This window comes from Nomascus leucogenys, chromosome 14 (assembly GCF_006542625.1).
Source record: "Nomascus leucogenys isolate Asia chromosome 14, Asia_NLE_v1, whole genome shotgun sequence".
Taxonomy (NCBI): domain Eukaryota; kingdom Metazoa; phylum Chordata; class Mammalia; order Primates; family Hylobatidae; genus Nomascus; species Nomascus leucogenys.
Genome location: NC_044394.1, coordinates 35,667,559 through 35,689,324, shown reverse-complemented (window position 1 = coordinate 35,689,324; position 21,766 = coordinate 35,667,559). Strand labels below are relative to the sequence as shown.

Here is a 21,766-nt window from a genome sequence, read left to right as displayed (position 1 = left end):
ATATTCCATCCAAAAGTGCCTGATGTATCCAGAAGACCCCCATTGGCATTTCCTGACTGTCTGTGGTCGACGCATATTTATTTGCTCTTTCACTCTGGTTTACCTGTGGCTTAAAGTCTCCCTCATGCTTGTCTGAACTCCTCCGAAGTTGGGTCTCCCTGTAGCAGCTCACAGGGCCTCATATCCCCAGGAGTTCCCAGGCTGCCAGGACAAGAGTGGAGTGGCCTGGCCCTGGTCTCTTACCTGGGTCTCGGAGAGGTTCAGCTGGCGGGCCAGCTCAGTGCGCTCTCGGCCCACCACATACTGGCAGCGCTGGAACTCCATCTCCAGGCGGTACAGCTGCTCGGCAGTGAAGGATGTACGTGTCCGCTTGGGCCGGTCCAGGTCCAGGCCCTTAGGCAGGACAATTTCCCGAATTGTCCCTTTGGCATCTGCAGAGGCCATGAAAGGAGCCAGGTTAGTTCATTAGCTAGGTAGTTAGATCACCAGAAAGCATCTTAATAAAAGGTGGTGTGATCTATTGTGGAGCTCCTCTGGCCTGGATCTGGTTGCATGACCTGTAACAAGTTGCTCACCCTCTCTGGGCCCAGATTCCTTAACCACCCAGTGCAGGATATTGTATCTAATGGGTGGCTAAATGTATGTAATAGGCCTCAGTACAACTGCCAGGTCTACCATCGTGGTCTGGGAAGAAAGGACTCACTCTCTCCCAGCCAGGATTCTGGGCCTTTGCAGAGTAAGGAACAGATGGGAAAAATATGCTGGGTCCTCAAGTACATCGGGGATGATGGGTTAGAATTGAGTGTGATCAATCAGGTAAGGCTTATTGGAGAGGTCAGAGCCAGGTCCTAAGTGCTGTGTGTGTGTGTGTGTGTGTGTGTGTGTGTGTGTGCATGCATACATGAAGGAGTGTCATGCATCCACAGACCTGGGACCTGGGGTCCATGAGGAGGAGGTAGCTGATGAGTGGTAGAGGACAGTCTGGGGAGCTGAGGTCTCTAGGAGGAGCCCAAGGACAACTGGTACCATATCAGGCTGCTGGATGCCTTCCAGAGGGGGGCTGCTGCCACTCCCCATGTGCCTAGTCCTGAACAGCAGGGCCACTCCTGGGCTCTGACCAATGCCCTCCACACACAGGGCCTCCAATATTTTGGAGCCCACTGAAGAGTGATTGAAAACCCAGCAGCCCATGTTCCCCACACATTCCTCATAAAGAACTTAGTAACATTTAACTACAGGGGTGGAGATGATCCATGTTTGACCCACACATACTGATGGCTTGAAATCTAGTTATTAGAACATTTTATATTACAAATTAGATTGTGGAAATATGCAGCATCACATCCTGTAGGATTTACAAAATCACTCCCTACAAATGATGTCCATGATAACGAAGCTAAACTGACAGGAATTTCCATTACTTAGCATTGGCAATGGGAAGCTTACCAACTTAAAGGCCGCCTTGAGGAAGCCCAAGGAAGAAAGCCACCCTCCACAGGTGCAGGAATTCCAATACCCTCCAGGGGGCGCACGCAGTCGGAGTTTGCAACGCGGCCAGAATGGGCAGTGGCTGTTGACATTCCAGCCATAACAAAGGCTGACAAACGTCTGCAGTACTTGCTCTGGGCCAGTCACTGTTCTAAGCACTTAATTAAATTTAATTTTGTTTTGTTTATTTATTTTTTGAGACAGGGTCTCACTCTCACACCCAGGCTGTAATGCAGTGGCGCATCTCAGCTTACTGCAGTCTCGACCTCTTGGGTTCAATCAATCCTCCTACTTCAGCCTCCCGAGTCGCTGGGACTACATGAGCGCACCACCACGCCCAGCTAATTTTTGTATTTTTTGTAGAGACAGGGGGCATAGGGGATTTCACCGTGTTGCCCAGGCTGGTCTGTAACTTCTGGGTTCAAGTGATCTGCCCGCCTCAGCCTCCCAAAGTGCTGGGATTACAGGTGTGAGCCATTGTGCCTGGCCTTATTTTATTTTTTAATTATGTTTTTCTTTGTTTTTAAAAAATGAGATGGGATCTCACTCAGGCTGGTTTTGAACTCCTGGGCTCAAGTGATCCTCTTGTCTCAGCCTCCCAAAGTGCTGGGATTATAGGTGTGAGCCACCACACCCCGCTGTTTTAAGCACTTTAACCTTCTCAATGTCTCCACGAATTTGGAACTATTATGATCCCCATTTTACAGATGAGGAAATGGAGTAACAAAATTTAAGTAATTTACTCAAGGTCATACTGGCAGTGTCCAAGAAACTCTTGAAACACCATCTTTTTTTTTTTTTTTTGTGCAGACACACTCTGTTGCTTAGGCTGAAGTGCAGTGGCACCATCTCGGCTCACCACAACCTCTGCCTCCCAGGTTCAAGTGATTCTCCTACCTCAGCTTCCCGAGTAACTGGAACTACAGGCATGCCCCACCATGCCTGGCTAATTTTTGTATTTTTAGTAGAGACAGTGTTTCACTATGTTGGCCAGGCTGGCCTTGAACTCCTGACCTCATGATCTGCCCACCTCGACCTCCCAAAGTGCTGAGATTACAGGCATGAACCACTGTGCCCAGCTCCATCATTTTACTTTATGTCTACCCTCGGTTGGTAATTCTTTTTTTTGTGTGTGTGTGTGTGAGACGAGTCTTGCTCTGTTGCCCAGGCTGGAGTGCAGTGGTGCAATTTCAGCTCACTGCAAGCTCCGCCTCCTGGGTTCACACCATTCTCCTGCCTCAGCCTCCCAAGGACTACAGGCGCCCACCACCATGCCTGGCTAATTTTTTGTGTTTTTAGTAGAGACAGGGTTTCACCATGTTAGCCAGGATAGTCTCAATCTCCTGACCTCGTGATCTGCCTACCTTGGCCACCCAAAGTGCTGGGATTACAAGCGTGAGCCACCACGCCCGGCCCTCAGTTGATCATTCTTAATAATTCAATTAGTAGGTTGAAATGAAGAGGACTTGGTCATGAGTAAAAGATGGAATCTTCTGGATGGGTTCATCGCTCTCCTGGAGAACATAATGGAAAGAGCTGTTTTTGGGATGTGCTGTCTGCCAGGAGGCTCCTTGTGATCCACAGGGACTGTGGGACCTACCTTGAGAATCCCTGCTCTAGAGGGTTACCCTGAGCCACTCCCTCCAGTGTCCCACCCCAGGAGACTGACTCTTTCTGGGTCCTGCCAGTGCAAATTGACGCTCCCCTTCCAGGGTATGCTCTGGCTCCCGGCTCAAGAGTCCTGGCTCAGATCTCACAGGTTCTCAAGCACCGTCCTGTTCACAATCAGCCTCAGGGAAAAGGTGAGCCAGGGTGGAGGATGCGTCACTGCTCAGAGGTGGCCTCCCTCCCCATCCCAGGCCAGGTCCTGCCAAGCCGCTGGGCAAAGCCTATCAAAAGGATGTGTTCTAGAAACTGCAGGCCTCTTAGGACAACTCAAGCTCCCCAGCTCCAATTCTGTTCACATTCCAAAAAGATAGGGTAATATGTGTGACCCCACTGTGACTGGATCAGTCTCCTTTGCTCAGGTTCCATAATTTCCAATTGTGAGAGCAGACTCAGAACTTTGTCGCAACACTCCCAAGTGAATCCATCTCAAATGGCACTGATTTTATCAAACATGTTTTGTGGGGTATGAATAGGAGGAAGGGTGCTGTTACAGCTGGTGTCTTACCCTCCCCTTAATCAGCCTCCTCAAGCCCACCCTGTAGCATCTGAGCCTGAGTCCCTAAACATGAGATCAAACCATCCCTCCCTCTTTACACAAGACCTAAAAGGGGGATTGCCACCTCAGGGAGCAGCCAAGTGCAGCTGTCTCCCGCAGGGACAGGGAGGCATGAACCAGACGAGAAAGGCAACCTCAGACTTGCCACCAAATATTAAAACATGCCATACAAATAAGCACATGAAAAATGTTCAACATTGGTGGCCATCAGGGAAAGGCAAATTAAAGCCACAATAAGAAACACCTATCACAACAGTGAAAAGAAAAAATACTGAGAATGGAAAAGCTGGTGAGGATGCAGGGAAGCTGGATCTCTCTTACATTGCTGGTGGGAATGGAAAATGGTACTACTAGCCAGGCAGTTTCTTAAAGAGTTAAAAATATACTTACCCTACAACCCAGAATAAATGCCCAGAATAAATGGGCATTTATTCTAGGGAAATGAAATATTTGTTTTTGTTTTATTTATTTATTTATTTATTTGGAGATAGAGTCTCACTCTATCCCCCAGGCTGGAGTGCAGTGGTGCAATCTCGGGTCACTGCAACCTCCACTTCCCAGGTTCAATCGATTCTCATGTCTCAGCCTCCTGAGTAGCTGGGGTTACAGGCACCTGCCACCATGTGTGGCTGATTTTTTTTTTTTTTTTTGAGACAGAGTTTCACTCTTGTTGCCCAGGCTGGAGTGCAGTGGCGCGATCTCAGCTTACTGCAACCTCTACCTTCTGGTTTCAAGTGATTTTCCTGCCTCAGCCTCCTGAGTAGCTGGGATTACAGGCGCCTGCCACCACACCCAGCTAATTGTTGTATTTTTAGTAGAGATGGGGATTCACCATGTTGGCCAGGCTGGTCTCGAACTCTTGACCTCAGGTGATCCGCCTGCCTGGGCGTCCCAAAGTGTTGGGATTACAGGTATGAGCTGTAATCCCATTTCAGCCCAGCTGAAATCTTATGTTCACACAAAAACCTGTATACAAATGATCATAGCAGCTTTATTTGTAATAGCCCCCTAATGGAAACAAATCAGACATCCTTCAATGCGTGAATGGTTAAACAAACTCTGGTATAACTGTACTCCCGGATACTACTCAGGAAAAAAAGGAATAATGATTGATAGACACAACAATTTACACAGGAAATTATACTGAGGGGAAAAAACAGTTCCCAAAAGTTATACACTATATGATTCCATTTATTTAATATAAAAGTAACAAAATTATAAAGGTGGAGACCAGATCAGTGGTTGCCAGGATTTGGGGATGGAGGAAGGACCTGGCCATCAATGGGTAGTAAGAGGAAGTTCCTTTGTGGTGACACCACAGTACTGTATCATGGCTGTGGTGGTGGTGACATGGATCTATAAATGTAATAAAATGTCATAGAACTATATACAAAAACCAAAAAAACAGTGCAAGGAAAAACAGGTGAAATCTGAGGAAGGTCTGTAGTCTAGTTAATTATATTGTATTAGTGTCAATTTTCTGGTTTTGATAATGTACTATAGGTTTGTAAAATGCCATCTACAGAGAAGCTAGGTGATGGATACACGGGACCTCTCTGTACTATTTTTATAAATCCTTGTGAGTCTATAATTATTTCAAAATAAAAAATTGACAACAAAAGCATGCCACAAAGCTAGAGTAATGTGTTGTCACAGAAATTGACAAATCCATTAGTAAAAAAAACACAACAGTGTCTCTGCATTCCACTTATGGTTTGTAAGATGATTTAAAATTGTACATAAATAAGCATATGTCATTTCAAAAGTTAGGCATTTATTTTAATGTTTACTAGAAAAAAAATTATACCTATAATTTTATAAGCTTAGGGTGAGGCTAAAGTGGAAATTTAATCTTAAAATGCATTATGCTAAAATATTAAGAAAATAAATGGAATATGAATATAACAAATGAAGATGGGACTCAAATGACTGCATATGGGGAAACAATAGCATGGAAAGTACAAGATAAGGGGATATTAGACACATGTATCCATAGTCATAGAATTTATCATAAAAGGGCATTCGAGATGGGAAAAGAGTGATTTAGTCAATAAGTCACGTTAAGCAGACTGGTGACCATAAATTGTATGTTTGGAATAAAATTGAGTTAAATTCCTATCTCACTCCATAAATAACAACACATTTCAAGTGGATTAAAGAGCAAATCATAGATGATAAAATTATAAGGGCATTACAAAAAAATATAGGAGGATGTTTTTAGAATGCTAGGCTTGGGATGAAATTTCTAAGCAAGCTACAAAACTGGAGGCTGTAGGCTAGGCGTGGTGGCTCATGCCTGTAATCCCAGCACTTTGGGAGGCTGAGGCAGGTGGATCACCTGAGGTCAGGAGTTTGGGACCAGCCTGGCCAACGTGGCGAAATCCATCTCTACTAAAAAATACAAAAATTTGCTGGATGTGGTGGCAGGCACCTGTAATCCCAGCTACTTGGGAGGCTGAGGCAGGGAAGGGGAGGTTGCAGTGAGCTGAGATTGCGCCATTGCACTCCAGCCTGGGAGACAGAGCAAGACTCAGTCTCAAAAAAACAAAAAACAAACAACAAAAAAACTGGAGGCTGTAAAGGAAACACAAAGGATGTATTTGACTATATTAAAGCTGAAAACTTGGATGACAAAAGCACCAAAATCAAGGTAAAGTACAAGAAACAGATTTGAAAAAAAAAAATACATTTAAGAGTCAAAGAGGCTGGTTGTGGTAACTCACACCTGTAATCCCAGCACTTTGGGAAGCCGAGGTGGGCAGATCACTTGAGGCCAGGCATTGGAGACCAGCGTGGGCAACATGGTGAAACATTTTCTCTACTAAAAATACAAAAATTAGCTGGGCGTGGTGGTGTGCGCCTCTAATCCCAGCTACTCAGGAGGCCAAGGCATGAGAATCGCTTGAACCTGGGAGGTAGAGGTTGCAGTGAGCCAAGATCGCACCACTACACTCCAGCCTGGCGATACTGCAAGACGCTGTCTCAAAAAAAAAAAAAAAAAAAAAAAAAAAAATTAAAGTAAATAGCCTGATAAAATAAATGGTCAAGTGATTTATCTGGGTCATTCACAGAAAAAGACAGCTAAATGGCCAATAAACATATGAAAGGATAAGCATAGCTTTATAGTAATCAATATAATACAAGTTCCAGCAACAATGGAAAGCCCTTTATATCCCATAAAGTTGAAAGGACATTAACAGGTGATTAAAAACAATGATGACAATTAATAACAATGGTGCACTGTAGGGAAATCTACACTCCTATATGCTATTAGTAGAACCATAATTGAGTCCATATTTTAAGGCTGCATTTATCAAGATTAAAGATGCACATAAATTTTGCTCCAATTATTTTATTTTATTTATTTTTTTGAGATAGAGTCTCACTCTGTTGCCCAGGCTGGAGTGCAGTGGTGCGATATCAGCTCACTGCAGCCTCCGCCTCCTGGGTTCAAGTGATTCTCCTGCCTCAGCCTCCCAAGTAGCTGGGATTACAGGTGCCCATCACCATGCCCCCTAATTTTTGTAATTTTTTAGTAGAGACAGGGTTTCACCATGTTGGCCAGGCTGGTCTCAAACTCTTGACCTCAAGTGATCCACCCACCTCGGCCTCCCGAAATGCTGGGATTACAGGCATGAGCCACCGCGCCTGGCCTGATTTTATTTTCATTGGTATTTGTCCTAGTGAAACACAGGCTCAGGTGCTCCAAAGTATATACAACAATGATGTGTGTTGCTGCACTGCTCAAAACACCAAAAATTTGAAAGCATCCTCAGTATTTTCCACAAGAGAAATGGCTGAACAAATAGTGGTACATTCGTATTATAAAATACCATGTAATAATTGAAAAGAATGAGGCAATAAGCTATGTGAACAGACATTAGTGTATGAAAGTAAGTTACAGAATAACATGTGTAGTTTAATCTCGTTTATGTAGATTAAAACAACTGAATATATTCAACCATTCAACATGTATTTAATAAGCTCTTATGTGTCAAATATTATTCTAGGGCCTGAGGATACAGAAATTAGCAAAACAGAAAAGTACTTGTTCCCATAAACTGTGTACTGGGGAGGGAGACAGATAATAAATGTAAAGTAAGATTTATTTATTTATTTATTTATTTATTTATTTTGAGTCGGAGTCTCGCTCTGTCACCCAGGCTGGAGTGCGGTGGCATGATCTCGGCTCACGGCAATCTTTGCCTCCTGGGTTCGAATGATTCTCCTGCCTCCACCTCCTGAGTAGCTGAGATTACGGGCACCCACCACCATGCCCGCTAATTTTTGTATTTTTAGTAGAGGCAGGGTTTCACCATGTTGGCCAGACTGGTCTCAAAAGGCTCAAGTGATCCCTCCGCCTCAGCCTCCCCAAGTGCTGGGATTACAGGCATAAGCCACTGCACCTGGCCTTCGAGCAATTTATTTCTAATAAAAAATAAATTTTAAAAATATGTAAGGCAATGATGAGTGCTGGGAAGGCAATAAAATAAGATAAGGGGATATTACCATCCCTGCCCTAAATAACAAAACCCAATAACTAGAGAGTGTGTGTGTGTTGCCACACCCTTTCTACTGTGATGGTCTTAGGAGCAGGAGTGAAGAAGCTTTACCAGCCTGGGTTTCTGAGTATCAAGATGAGCCCCTGTCCACTTGTGATGGATTTATGTGAGTGATAAATGCATTTGTGTTTTGTTAAGCCTCTAAAATTTGGGGTTGTCTCTGCAGCAAAATATAGCCTATCTTACTAAAGTAGTCCTCTTTTTCTGAATTGCTCCTTTTCTGGGAGGAGTTTGGGAGGAGCATCAGGAAAGAGGAAGAGCTTTCATTCCAGGGCTTCCTTGCAGGTAGGCACTTAGGGTGAAATGGAATGAGTCCTGCATTTTGCTACCCCTCAAGTCTCCTCAAAGAGCAGTGAGCTCTGGGGGGTATGAGGGAGGGTAAATTCTGCCCAAGAGCCTTTGCTTGGGAGAGGTGGTGACCCCTGGCCTGATAGTAGTTAGCTTATGCTTCTGACCTCCGGTGCCCCTCTGGCACCTCTCCCAGTAGACACCCCCGCCACCTCCAAAGCCCTATCTCACTTCCTTTCCTACCTAGCACCAGACAGTCTCTTTGCATAATAAGCTGATAATGTGCTGACTTTTTTTTTTTGAAACGGAGTCTCGCTCTGTCACCCAGGCTGGAGTGCAACGGCGTGATCTCGGCTCACTGCAACCTCCGCCTCCCGGATTCAAGCGATTCTCCTCCCTCAGCCTCCTGAGTGGCTGGGATTACAGGTGCCCACCACCGCGCCTGGCTACTTTTTGTATTTTTAGTAGAGACGGGGTTTCGCCATGTTGGCCAGGCTGGTTTCGAGCTCCTGACCTCAAGTGATCTGCGCGCCGCGGCCTCCCAAAGTGCTGGGATTACAGGCATGAGCCACCATGCCCGGCCGATAATATGCTGACTTTTAAGTGTGCAAGGCCCTTCCTGCCCCACCTACAAATATAATGTGATTGCTATAAAAATTCCTTATGGAAAATTCATTCTCAAGTTTATTGGGAATATTGAAAATGCAAGAATAGTTAACAAGAAAAGTTAAACAATAGTAGTGAATACTTGCATTACCACACAGCAAATATGTTACAAATCTCCCGCAACTGAAATGGTACAATGCTACACAAGAGTTATGAAGCAAATTCATGTGTCTATGTGGATCTGGTATGTTAGGAAAACAGTATTTAGAATTAGTTGGAGGAAAGACAGGGTTATTAGAGACATAGCTTTTGAACAATTAGTTCATTATTTGGAATAAAGCTATTTATCTCACACTGTGTGCAAAAGTAAACACAAATTTAAATGTAAATAAAGCTCTAAAAATTGAAGAACAAATATAAAATAACTTTCTAAAAAGGAAAATAAATGACATATTTGAGTACCTAAAAATAAACACTTCTGCAGGGTAAGAGACAGTTAAAACACAAATGAAGATGGGGAGAAAATATTCATAATGAATTCTTAACAGAGTCCTAATGTCTGGTATACACACAGCCTCTGTAAACCAGTGAGTAAGGTCAAGCAGTCCAGTGGGAAACCGAACAAATTATTCAGAGAAGAAGAAATGCATGTGGTTAATAAATATGAAAAAATACTCAGGCTAGAGGAATCAGAAAAATGAAAGTTATAACAGCAATGAGATAGCCCTTTTTTTGAGATGCCATATTTTATCTATCAGACTTGAAAAATTGTACTGGCAAGGCTGAGCAGAATTAGGTTCTCTCAGGCTCTGTCAATAAGAACATAAATTGATATAATATATGGTTTTTGAAGGAAATAATGCCTAGCTAAACTTAAAATGCACAGCTCCTTTGTCCCAGAATTTTTATAGAGCTTTCTATCACACAGAAACGTTGGCGTAGTTGATAAATACAGACCCACTGTTTGTAGCATAGTTTGCAAGAGGGAAAAAAGGGGAAAAAGCTGAATGTTTATCAAAAGGAAAATTGTCAATAAAATCACAGTCTAGGAATAACTTTGGCTATATGTAGACGTTAACAAGAATGAGACACATAACCTGGATGGATGTTTATTGTATACTACTAAGTGAAATGGCAAGTGTGCATAAACCCATTTTTATATTAAAAAAACAGTAAAAGTAAACTCTTTCTGTGTGTGTGTCTGTGTTTTTGTAACCACATAGGAATAAGTCTGGCAAAAGAAGCACCTCACTCTTCTCTTGCCTCTGAGGAGTGGAAACTGATCAGGGAGGAAAGATTTGACTCATTTTTTGTCTTTATTACTTCTTTTGGTGAAAAGACTAGGTAATAAAATTTTTTTGGTAACAAACATTTTAATATGTTTGTGTATGCATATATAATGTTTTAAATGCTGGATGAAGATTTTTCTAACTAGGAGCTAGAATCTAGAAGCCCAAAAAGGAACAACCATTAAATGTGGTTAGAGTTTAAATTTCAGTTTAGAAAAAAAAAGAAATCCCACAAAGAAAGTTTTTTGTTGCTGCTTTTTTTTTTTTTTTTTAAGAAAGTGACCTGGGAGTTGTTTGCAATACATGTCACAGAAAAAGGGCTCATTTCCTTACTATATAAGTAGCACTTACAAAGATGAGAAAACAATTAGTGATCCAATAGAGAAATGGCTAAATATACAAATAATTCACAGAAGAGAATATTAAAATGAAGAATAACTACATAAAAACATGCTTAACCTCACTAGCAATTTAAACTACTAATAAAATGAGATTATTCTGTCACTTGAAAAGATTTCACTCTAAAAAATAAAGTATATCCTGAGTTGGGAGGACGTAGAGAAATGGCACTTTTATACAGATGGCTAAGAATATAAATCAATATAAGATTTTTGGTATAAAATTTGGAAATACTATCATAACTTTAAATGTGTATCCTTGGATTTTAAAAGTTTGCTTCTAGGAATTTATCCTGTAATTATATTCATACCATGTATATGTAAAATGATTCTTGTTACTTTAAACAGTTTACTATGACAAATTTCAAACATTTTCAAAATTAGGGAGAGCAGTACAATGAGCTCCGATATACCTATCCCCCAATTTCAACTATTAGAAACTCAGGAATAATCTTATTTCTTCTATTCTGCTGTAATTATTAGCAAATTCTAGAAGTCATAACATTTCACTTATGAGTATTTCAACATGTATCTCTAAAAAAGGGGGACTCTTTAAAAAGTCACCTACAACACTATTATCACAATAAAAATTGACAATTATTCCTTAATATAATAAAATATCCCACCTGGTTTTACATGTTCCAAATTGTCTCATAAATAAGATTTAAAAAAAACCATCTGTTCAAGGGAGCACTCATTCTATGGTATAAATGAGGTGTTGCCTGGGATAAAAAGATAAGAATAATTAAAAATAAAACAAACCATTTGTTCAAATTAGGATAGAAAGATGTTCACTACAGCATTGTTTGTAATAATGAAAAAGTACAACCAACCTAAATATCCATTAATAGAGGACCAGTTAAATAAGTTATATGATATCTACATAATGGAATCCTATGCAGTGGTTAAAAAGAATGAGGGAGTTCTAGAAAGAAAGACTTCCACAAGTATTCTTTTACTCTACTTGCAAGCTAAGACAATTTGTTTAATTTTTAAAAAAGCCATTACAAAAAAATCTGATTTTTGTAATATATAACTTACATATTTATATTTTTCAATTACTAGGTAAAGTTTGGAAGGTAATCTTAAGACTGGAAGTATATCATGTAAGGGAAATTATAAGCTTTTAAATGTTACTTGACATAGCAAAATAGTATGGATTGCTTTTGTAATTAAAAAGATATTTCATGAGAGGCCCAGGTGGGAGGATTGCTTGAGGCCAAGAGTTTGAGACTGGCCTCCTCAATATGGTGAAACCCTGTCTCTACTAAAAAAAAATTAAAAATAAAAAATTAAAGAAAATAAATAAAAAATTAAAGCTAGGCCAGCATTGTGGGGAGTGCCTGTAGTCTCAGCTACTCCAGAGGCTGAGGTGGGGGGACTGCTTGAGGCCAGCAGTTCAAGGTTATAGTGCGCTATTGTTGGGCCACTGCACTCCAGCCTGGGTGACAGAGTGAGCCCTTGTCTCTAAAAAATAAAATATAATGACATAATAAAAATAAAAAGATATTTTATACTTCTGAAAACAAAAGACCATCCTAAACAAAATCAAAGGATAAATTGCAAACTAAAATATTGCAACACATATTGAAAACAATACCTAGAGATTCTACAAATCAATAAGGAAACGGTATGTTTGCAAATTAAACTGGTCAAAGGAAATGAATCAATAGATAGAAGAAATACAACCGGCTAATGAATATGAAGATTGACAAAGATGAAATGATACAAAATGTCCAATGTGGGGACAGGGCAAAGGGGTGGGCATAAGTAACTAAACTTCTCCTGCAGAATAACTTGACTATATTTATCAAGATGTAAAATGTGAACGGTGCTGGCAAATTCTGGAGAAACAACCACTTTCAGACATCGCTGGTGGCAGTGTAAAGTGCTACCATCTTACGGAGGACAGACAATTTGGCATTATCTTGCAAATTTCAAACACAGATACCATTTGACCCAGTAATTCACTTTTAGGAACTTCTCTGACAGACATACTCACACATGTGGAAATGACAAAGAAACAAGTTTACTTATTTCAGGATTACATATAATAGGAACAGATAAGAAAATAACCAAATGTCCACAAATAGGGTACTGGTTATATGATATACATTATGATCCACCTAGTCGACTTAAATGGAATATTATGCATCTATAAAAAAAAAGTTATTTACACCGCAAGATATATTGGAAGAAAAAAATTATATAACTGCACTGATTTCCATAGGCGTAAACATTATCTGGAAGGACATATTAGAAAGTCCTTGAACCAGGTGGGAAGTGGGTGATGGGGACAGGGATGGGAGAGGTTTTTCACCGGATACTTTTTAAAAAGTGCAGTGGCTCCCACCTGTAATCCCAGCTATGTGGGCGTTTGAGTCCAGCTTAAACCCAAAATAGTGAGACCCCCAACTCCTGATGTCTGAAAAAAAGATGTTTTGATGAATTAATTATCTATTTTACAATTACCTATTACAGTAAATGAAATATATTTAAATTGTGTGTGTAAATCTTTTGAAGCAGTAATTACACTGCTAGAAACTTATCCCACAGAAACAGTCAAAGGTCGAGAAGACCCCTGCCTTCGGAGCTTACTTCACAGTGTTTATATTAAGGAAAAACAACCCCAAGGTCCCTCCAGTCTTTAAGGAATACTTAATTCTACAGTCAAGGGACAGCAAGAACTAGTTCAGCAGAAAAGATGATCACTGCAGATTAATTTTTTTGATATGGTAAATTGCAAAACAGCCTATGAAATATAGTTCTGCTTTCATTTATTTGTTCTTCTATAAGAGCGTGGAAAAATCGCCTGGAAGGACTCGCCCAGAATTGAAAACAGTGGCTGTTCCTGGGATCCTTCTTTGCTTCCGGTTTTTAAAAAAATCGAGCTCGTATTACTTTTTGAATTTAAATCCTCTATTTACCTGTCTACATTGTAAGTGTGGCCCTGCCGGAGGCTGTGCCTCGTAGAGTGTCCTTTGCCCGGCCCTGGCTCCCGCAGCTCCGCAGGTGGACGCGGTGGGCTGCCAAGTAGTGGGGAATGGAAGGCGGGACAGGGGCTCTGAAAGTCAGTGTCTCCAGCAAGACGCTAAAGAAATCCTGGAGTCAACTGCGCGGTTATTTTTGGCTCCAGCCGTGGGCTGCAGCCGTGTGAGCTGGCAGGGGCAGGGGCACAGATTTATCCAGTTATTTCTGTCAACCCTCTGGCTGGCTGTGCCGTGGAACCTCACACGCGGCAGCCGCCGAAAGCCGGGAGACTCAGCATTGACTGTATGAGCGGCCCAGCGCTTCCCAAGACCTCCGCTCCAGCCTGGGCCGGCCTCTAAGCCGCCACATAGATGAGAATTTTCAGGTTTTGTAATTCAGTGCTTCCCAAAGCTGCGGATTGCAGAAACAAAATTCTAAAACTATGGGGTTGTCAACTTCGTGTTTTAACAATTATTCTATGTTCTGCCATGATCACTGTTTCATATAAGAAGGACATTGCAACGTCAAAAAATAAGATAATATTAGAACACACGTTCTTCCGGGAGAAGGCGTTGGCCTCCTAAGACCGACAGAGTTATGCCATGTTGATGAATTTTGTTTCGTGTAAGTTATTCGAGAAGTATTTATTGAGTGCCTACTGTGCACTAAAAGCATCCAGGAAGATCGCCTGGATTTGGTGGGCACAGTGACCACCTCCTACGTGGTCTTTGCCTGGCTTCGAGGGAACCGGGCTCGGGGAGTCCGCCCCCTCGACTTCAGCGGGGAAGTCTCTACCCAGCAGTTCCTGGCCTGGCTGTGGGAGCTGGGCAAAAACAGCTTACATTTATGGGAAGCTGCGTGCCGGCAGCTTCAGCCAGGATCAGTCTGGCACACAGTGGGTACACATTAATGTTTGTGGAATAAGTTAAAGAACAAGAAACGCGCGGTAGCTCAGTCCTGTAATCCAGCACTTTGGGAGGTCGAGGAGGGAGGATCGCTTGAGCCCAGAGGTTCAAGGTTACAGTGAACTATGATTGCACCCTTGCACTCTAGTCTGGGCAACAGAGCAACCACTCTATCTTAAAAAAAAAAAAAAAAAAAAAGAACAAAAGATGTTAAGGCCACAGGGGAGACCGTTCAAGGAGGGCCCTGAGCCTTTACAAGCCCAAGCCGCCACCAGGACCTTACAGTGCACTCCGCCAGTCTGGCACTCACCCTGACTTTCCAGGTGCATTCACCCTGGCCCTGTAGGCCACATCCAAGCCTGGGGCTGCTACCTCTTTCTGCAGTGCTGGATGTCCCCAGTCAGCATCCACCAGCAGTGGGAGAAGCCAGGACACTGAAACCCCCAACCGCCTTCCCAGATGAGCTGGGTTGGGGATATGAGGAATGAACTAGGCTCCTAGACCTGTCTCGCCCCAGGGATTGGTGGGCAGACCCATGCAGCCTTGGTGTCCTCTATCAGAGCATCTTGAACTGGGGTACAGAATCTGCAGATGCACAGCCAGGTAACCGGCTACTGGCTCTCCAAGGGTAGTCAGGTCTAGCATTATTTGTGAATTTATATTAAGCAAACAGCAAATAGGCAAAATTCATATGCTCCACCTCCCACCATTAAAATAGAAATCAAAGAAATGTAGCCAACAACAGGGAGCCTGCAGCCAAGGGGTAATTGGGGAAATGGCACCCAGGCCAACATGATGCATAGACACCCTCTCTCCTTACGGGTGGTGCGCAAAAGAGGAAGACTTGAGCCCGGTGGCTTTGACTGACTGCGGGTGCGTGCCGCTGCCATCTCCTCCCTTTCCTGTAGCCCCAGGTACCCACTCCTTGTCCGGGCTTCCAAAGGATTTGGCCTCCTTGCCCCTCGGAGTCCCCAGAAGCTACCTGGGGGACCGTCCCTGAAGATGCGGGTGTGTTGGGCGGGGGATGCGGTAGAGGTTCCATGGGTTCCTGGGTCTACAAGACCAGGTGGGGAACAGAAATCGCCTGAGGAGGGAAGGAGCTGTCTAATCTTCCTGAACGGCTCCCTGAAAATGAAAACTGGCACACAAGACACACCTACAAGATGATTTTTCGGGTTGCTGGTCTGCTTCAGTGTGTTTGTGGGGGTGAGGGTTATGGAAGAAAGGGGAAACAAAAGAAGACCCAAATGAGAGGGCCTGGCATAGACCCACTATGGGAATGTGGGCCTCCTGCCGAAAACAAGTAAAAGGAAAAAATAACGTAAAGCAACTCCAGGAAAACAAAACAAAAAAAGAAACCCTCTACAAATGCTAAAACCAAAAAATAAAAACAAATACAAAAATCTCAAAGTGCAGTTCCTTGCGTGAACCATTTACACCTTTCCACGTCTGCCTGGGGGGCTGGTCCTGGGTTATCAGGTCTATTAACAGACTCAGATATTGAGACTAAAGTCCCGTGGTCCTTACTAAACGCCTGCTCAGCAGGGCTAGGCCTGCGGCCGGGCCGATCTCCCCAAGCCCAGTGGCTGTTAGTAATCCAAGCAGAAAGTGAGCAGAGGCCGGCCGGCCCTGAGCCTGGACCCGGCTGCTGGAGGGAGGCGTCTGCCCCTGCAGTAACCTCCCAGCCAGAGCCCCGAAGCTGCGCCCCCTTGCATGGCTTCTCAGACGCGTCTCCGGGAGTTAGGGCTCCTGGCGGCTGCACGCCATTGTGCTGTGTGTACGAGTTCGGACTTGCGCGTTTCCGGAGCGTGGGTCCCGGCTGCCCGCGGATTCTCCGAAGGGATGGACTCCACTAAGGTCAATCCCACCCGTCCCACGGCGGGAATCGCCCAGCCCAAGCAAGAGGACTGGGCTTCACGCGTCCCCTCACGGCCCCCAGCCATCCGCGCATCCATCCAGCTCCCGGCTGAAAGCGTTTTTGCTGCTGCTGGTGGGGTTGCAGCGAGTCACTTCTTCAAGGGATCCTGCAGTCATCCCACCCTACTGCTCCCAGACACAGGGGTTCGGAGGGTTTCGAGTGGGGTTTGAGGACCCGCAGGGGTGGCAGTCAGCCCGAAGAGGCCTCTTTGGGTGAGCAGGAAAGGACGCCACGCATTGTCCGTAAAAGTTGCTGTGTTGGGTGACGCTGGTGGACAGAATTTCCCGGATCTATCAAAATCGGTCGTTAAATTTGCGTCCGGATTAATTTGGGAAACAGGTGCGTTTGAGTGTGCAGGTGGAGCGTCGATCGCGGGGTTGTAGGGAGTCTAGGGTCAGAGTTGTCCACCTCTTCTGCCTGCTGGAATCCCAGCTCCACCGAAAAAGCTGGTGCTTGGCCACTGCCCTGTGCTGTTTGAGCCACGGCTCAGGCGGCCTCTTCCTTCGGTTGCTTCCTGCCTGCCTTTGGCGTGCGGTTTCCAATATAAAACAAAAGGATTTCCCCGTCCCCGCCCTCACTGGTCTAGGGACTGTGCACGCGGAGGTGTGGAGCGGCTTTTTCAGGCCTTAGGGTCCAAATGGGGGGCTCGCTGTGTCCGCGGTGCGATGTGCGAGGTGCCTGTTATGCGCCCGGCCTATCATCTCAGCAGCTCTGGTCCGTGCCCATGTGTGACATGAAGGAGCCTTCATTTTGAGGCAGGAGACGCACCACGTTTGGCCTCCTTGGCTGTCTACCCTGTATTCGTAGAGGCTTGAGTCACTGGCCCAAAAAGGATCCCACCAAGGAGATTGGGGCAGGCAGCACTGTGTGGTCTGCAAGATGGTGCTAATTTTCCTTTACCATTAGTAGGTTCTTAACCCCTAGGTGCTCACCTCCCAGTACAGCCCAGGCCCTGGGCCCAGAGCCAGAAGGAGGGGGAAAGGGGTGACTTGGGAGAGGCCTCGGACAACGAAGGTCCACTGCCCCACCCATCAAAAGTGGTTCATAGGTCACCTCAGAGCTACACCCTTCCTTCTGTCAACAAATATTTATGGAGATCCTACTGGGTGTTTGCAATTTTACAGACATCACCTCTGATTCTTGGCAAGTCCTTTAAGGTAAGGACTATGGGTCCCTTTGTAAGATAAGGAAACAAGCAAAGAAAAACAAAGAAACTGGTTCAGGTTTAAAGGGCTGTAAGGTCAGTAACCTAAACCAACTTTGCTTAAGTCTGGTGCCCAAGCTCTCCTCCTACTCCCTGTGCCAAAGGACTCCCTCAACAAACCTGCCCCACTGTGGTATGCCCTTAGGTGGAGGAGTGCAGAATGAAAGAGAGGCAGAAATGACCCAGAAGGGGTGAGGCCTCCCCAAGAGAGGAGAGGTCCTGGGCAGGCGCCAACCCAACATTGACACAGGACAGCAAGGGCAAATGCCTCCCTTTTACCTTTTAGTGGTTTCCTTCCAAAGGTTCTTTGGGAGGATGTGTTCTCAGAGGTCAAGGGCAAAGTGTATTGAAGGCCTGTGGAAGGGATGTTCATTCAGGGGCCAAGGCAGTTCAGACTTTCCTTCACCAGTGCCAGGTCTGTTTCACTGATCAGAGCCCTGAGCCATGGCGGGACTGCCAGTAACACAGGTGACCCTGGCTAGGAGAGATTAGTGGCAAATCACATCCTGAGCGTTTCAGGCCCATAATAACCTCCGTATCATTAAATGGGGAAAGACAGAGGGATTTATAAAAGCCCCATTTGCCTTTCATTTCTGTTAGGTGTGTAAATATATCCTCTATGCTTTATATCTAATATTTCGATTATATTTTACAAATGCAATGGCACCTCTGTGTGTGCACATACATTTATAAAAGTACACTCCCTGAAGACACACACAGGCTGTCTCTCATCCAGTGCAAACACATCTCTGCCTGCCTGTGGATTGCTCCCAGCTTGGGTGGCCCCACCTCATAGGGTGGAGGGTCACTTTTGAATTCCACTTCCTATGAGTTTACCCCTGAAAGCTATTTAATTGCTATCTGTACACAAAACTTATTTGCTCTACATACAGGGTTAGTAGAGTGGAGAGGATGTTAGGTGGGCACAGAACTCACAATTGTCCTGGGGGGAAGAAAATGTCCACCCATAGGTGGGGTTCAAGGTGATGATTGTCACAGGCAGGGACTTTAGATCCTCCCCTGGGAATGTGTGGGATTGGGCGACTGATTTCTCTGGCAGTCCTACAGATATTTTTAACGGAACCAAAAGGGCTGCTTATGCCTTCACTCAGGACATCCCACAGTCTAAAGAATAAAATCGGATTTAATCCCTGGTGCCCAACAGGTCCACACATCTGCTGGAATTCCTGATGGCATAACTGCCTTGACTCAAGTAGTCAACTATGAGTGGCAGTGAGCACCCACTGTCCCAGTGACATCTGGCACCAGGAATGTTTCCCAGAGCTAAGGCCCCTGCCTCTGTATTCAAGGCAGTCATCAGTCACCCTCACACTGGGCTGCATGCATGCTCTACCCTCCAGTCCCCAGAGCCACCCACACCCAGCAGCCGCAGAGAGGTCGTGCCCAACTGGCCCAGGGTGTCCCAGTCAGCTTGACGGTAGCCGAGCTCAGATCAAACCTAATCCCCTCGCTGGAACCACCCAGGGCCAGCTTCCAGCCTGTTCCCTCTCCCCAGGCGGAGGCCAAAGAAATCCGCTCGGGCCGGTAGCCTCCAGAGGCCCAGTGGCTCTCCGGAGCGGCGCGTGTGAAGAGGTTGGAAGGAGGCAGCAGGAGGACGCCGGGAGGAGGGAGCCCAGGAAGGAGCCTGAGGGGAGCCATTACCGCTAGTGGCCTCTTCTGGCGCTGGGTCTCCCGCTCCCGGGGCTTCGGGATGGAGGAGGCAACGGACTTCAGGCTCTGGCCGCGGCCTGGGGTCGGGCTGAGGGCAAGACCCCGGAGTCCCCTTTCTCCTCCCATCTCGCTGGGCGAGGCCCAGATCGAGGGAAAGTGGAGCCCTTGGCATTGCGAAAGGCTGGAGCTGGGGACCTGGGGAGCCTCGGCCTCGCGGAGAGGAGGCCGGGAAGAGCTGGGTAATCGGTCGCAGTCCAGATGGAGGAGCTTGCAGGAAGAAGGTGCTGGGAAGGCGCGTTCGGCTGAGAGGAATGGCTGGGAAAGACGAGAGGAGGACGAGGGCCGAGGGAGAAAGGGAAGGACGTGAAAGGCCAGGCCGCGGGAAGGCGGCGCCGAGAGCCGGCTGGGCCCAGGCGCCGCGAGGAAGTGGGAACCAAGAGAGTAAAGCACAGCGGGCTAGCTCCGCGCACGCCACCCTCAGCGTCCCGCGCCGTCTCCCCTGGGCAATCCGTGCGGGTCCCAATTGCCGGGGATGGGAAACGCGGCTGGGCAGGAGGCGAGGAAGCACCTCGGCCGCCCTGCAGAGCCGGGGCCTTTTCCTCCCACGGTTGCCTACGCTGCTCCCTCCACGTCCTGTCCCCACGGAGCGCGCGTGACGCTTTTCTCCGCACTTGCCTTGAGGGTCACGGGACGGAGACCAGGCTCTCAGCATCCCGCACTCCATTTCTGCCCCCGCCACAGTAGCCGTTCCGAGTGGGCCTAGAACTAGGGGACTGGCCCGAGAGGCGGAGAAACGGGGACCGCTTCGGTCCCATTCGCTGCTTTGTCCCTTGCACTCAGCTCAACGTCCAGCACACAATAGACGCTCAAAATAATATTTGCTGAATGAATGACTGGATGACGAATGAATGAATATATGAATTGGGCGGTGTCAGCTGCAGCTAGGTTGGGGGCCCCAGTATGGGTAGGGTGAGGGTCCAGTGGAGCAGGGCCGCGGGCTGTCCCCTTACCTCGCACCAGGATGCGGCGGCAGTGGTCTGCCTCGCCGGGCCCGGGCTGCCCGTCGCTGTCGGCTCCGCTCTCCCTGGAGCCTGCGGGACTGGAGGCTGAGGTCCCGGCCACCTCCGTTGGGCTGTGGCCACCGCCATCAGCTCGCAAGTCCTCCGCTCCGCCGCGGTCTCCGCCGCACCTACCGCCGCCACCAGACTCCGCCCGGCGCGCGGGGCCCCGGTCGCGCTCGGCGCCCCCATCGCCCATGCCGACCGCCACTGCCAACCCCTCTACGGCGGAGCCAGCCTAGGCTGGCCCGGAGCGCCGCTCCCCGCCCTTCGCGCCGCTCCCCGCCCCTCGCGACCCCGCTCGACTCCTCCTCCTCCGGCCCCGCCCCCGGCCGCTGCTCCTCCCCTCCCCGCTGATTGGGCGGGATTCACGGTTCCAAGACTCCCAGCCGCGCCAGGGCTCGGCGCCAGGGGGAGAGGGGGAGGGGAGGGGAGCGGTGGTCCCACTCCACCCCTAGTCTAGCCCTGCTCCAGGCCCGGCAGAGGGAGACTGGGGCGGCCCTGAGGAACGCCCTACACCCCCTCCTAAAGTTGATCAACTTCTCCTCCCCTCCACCGTTCCCCTAGCCTACTCACCTCCCCACTTCCTTCTTTCCCAGAGAAGCGCAGCCGCTGCGCTCCGGGCGGTTCAGCAGGATCAATAACCAAAGTGCGCAAAGAAGGCGACCTCGGAGAGACCTAGCAGAGAACAGGAGGTTGGCCTTGCTCGGGCGCTTGGCGGGGCGGGGTCGGTGGGGGTGCTGGAGGCGGGGGGGGCAGGCCTGGGCTCGGTGCGCCAACCCCTAGATTTATACCCACACCCACACTCGTGAACGCAGACCGGAGGGCCCCCTCCCCCGGCCCTTCAGGAAGAGCAAGGGCGAGAGTGGGCGAATGAGGCTAGTAAAGTGAGGCAAGGAGACCGTCTCACCCGCATCCCGGGGGAGTGAACAGGCAAACAGACAGACAGCCGGTTGCAGGCGCCCAGAGTAAGGCTGAGACCATGATAGGCGGCAAAGTCCTGGGTTCCTCGCAGGTCTGAGGCCGTCACAGGGGACCGCACCACGAGACAGGGATAGAAGGTGGGGATTTCCTTGTTTCCCTCCGCGGAGCTTTCCCCGTGCTCTGTCGCTGTCCCGGGTCCCGCCTTCTCCGAGGCTGCGGAGAGGTAAAGGGCGGAGGTGAGCACGGCTGGAAGTGAAGCAG

The 21,766-nt window shown here is 47.0% G+C and overlaps 1 protein-coding gene across 1 annotated transcript in view; it reads right to left on the bottom strand.

Annotated features, from left to right (window-relative positions):
• Positions 1-20,831, bottom strand: part of VAX2 (ventral anterior homeobox 2) — a 32,716-nt gene extending 11,885 nt beyond the window's left edge. Inside the window, exons 1-2 of the mRNA XM_003262527.2 lie at positions 20,534-20,831; positions 244-431 (exon numbers count right to left, since the gene is read on the bottom strand). Of these exons, the coding sequence (XP_003262575.2) occupies positions 244-431; positions 20,534-20,780 (435 nt within the window). The 5' untranslated portion in view covers positions 20,781-20,831. The remainder of the gene's footprint in view (positions 1-243; positions 432-20,533) is intronic.
• Positions 20,832-21,766: the final 935 nt, after the last annotated feature.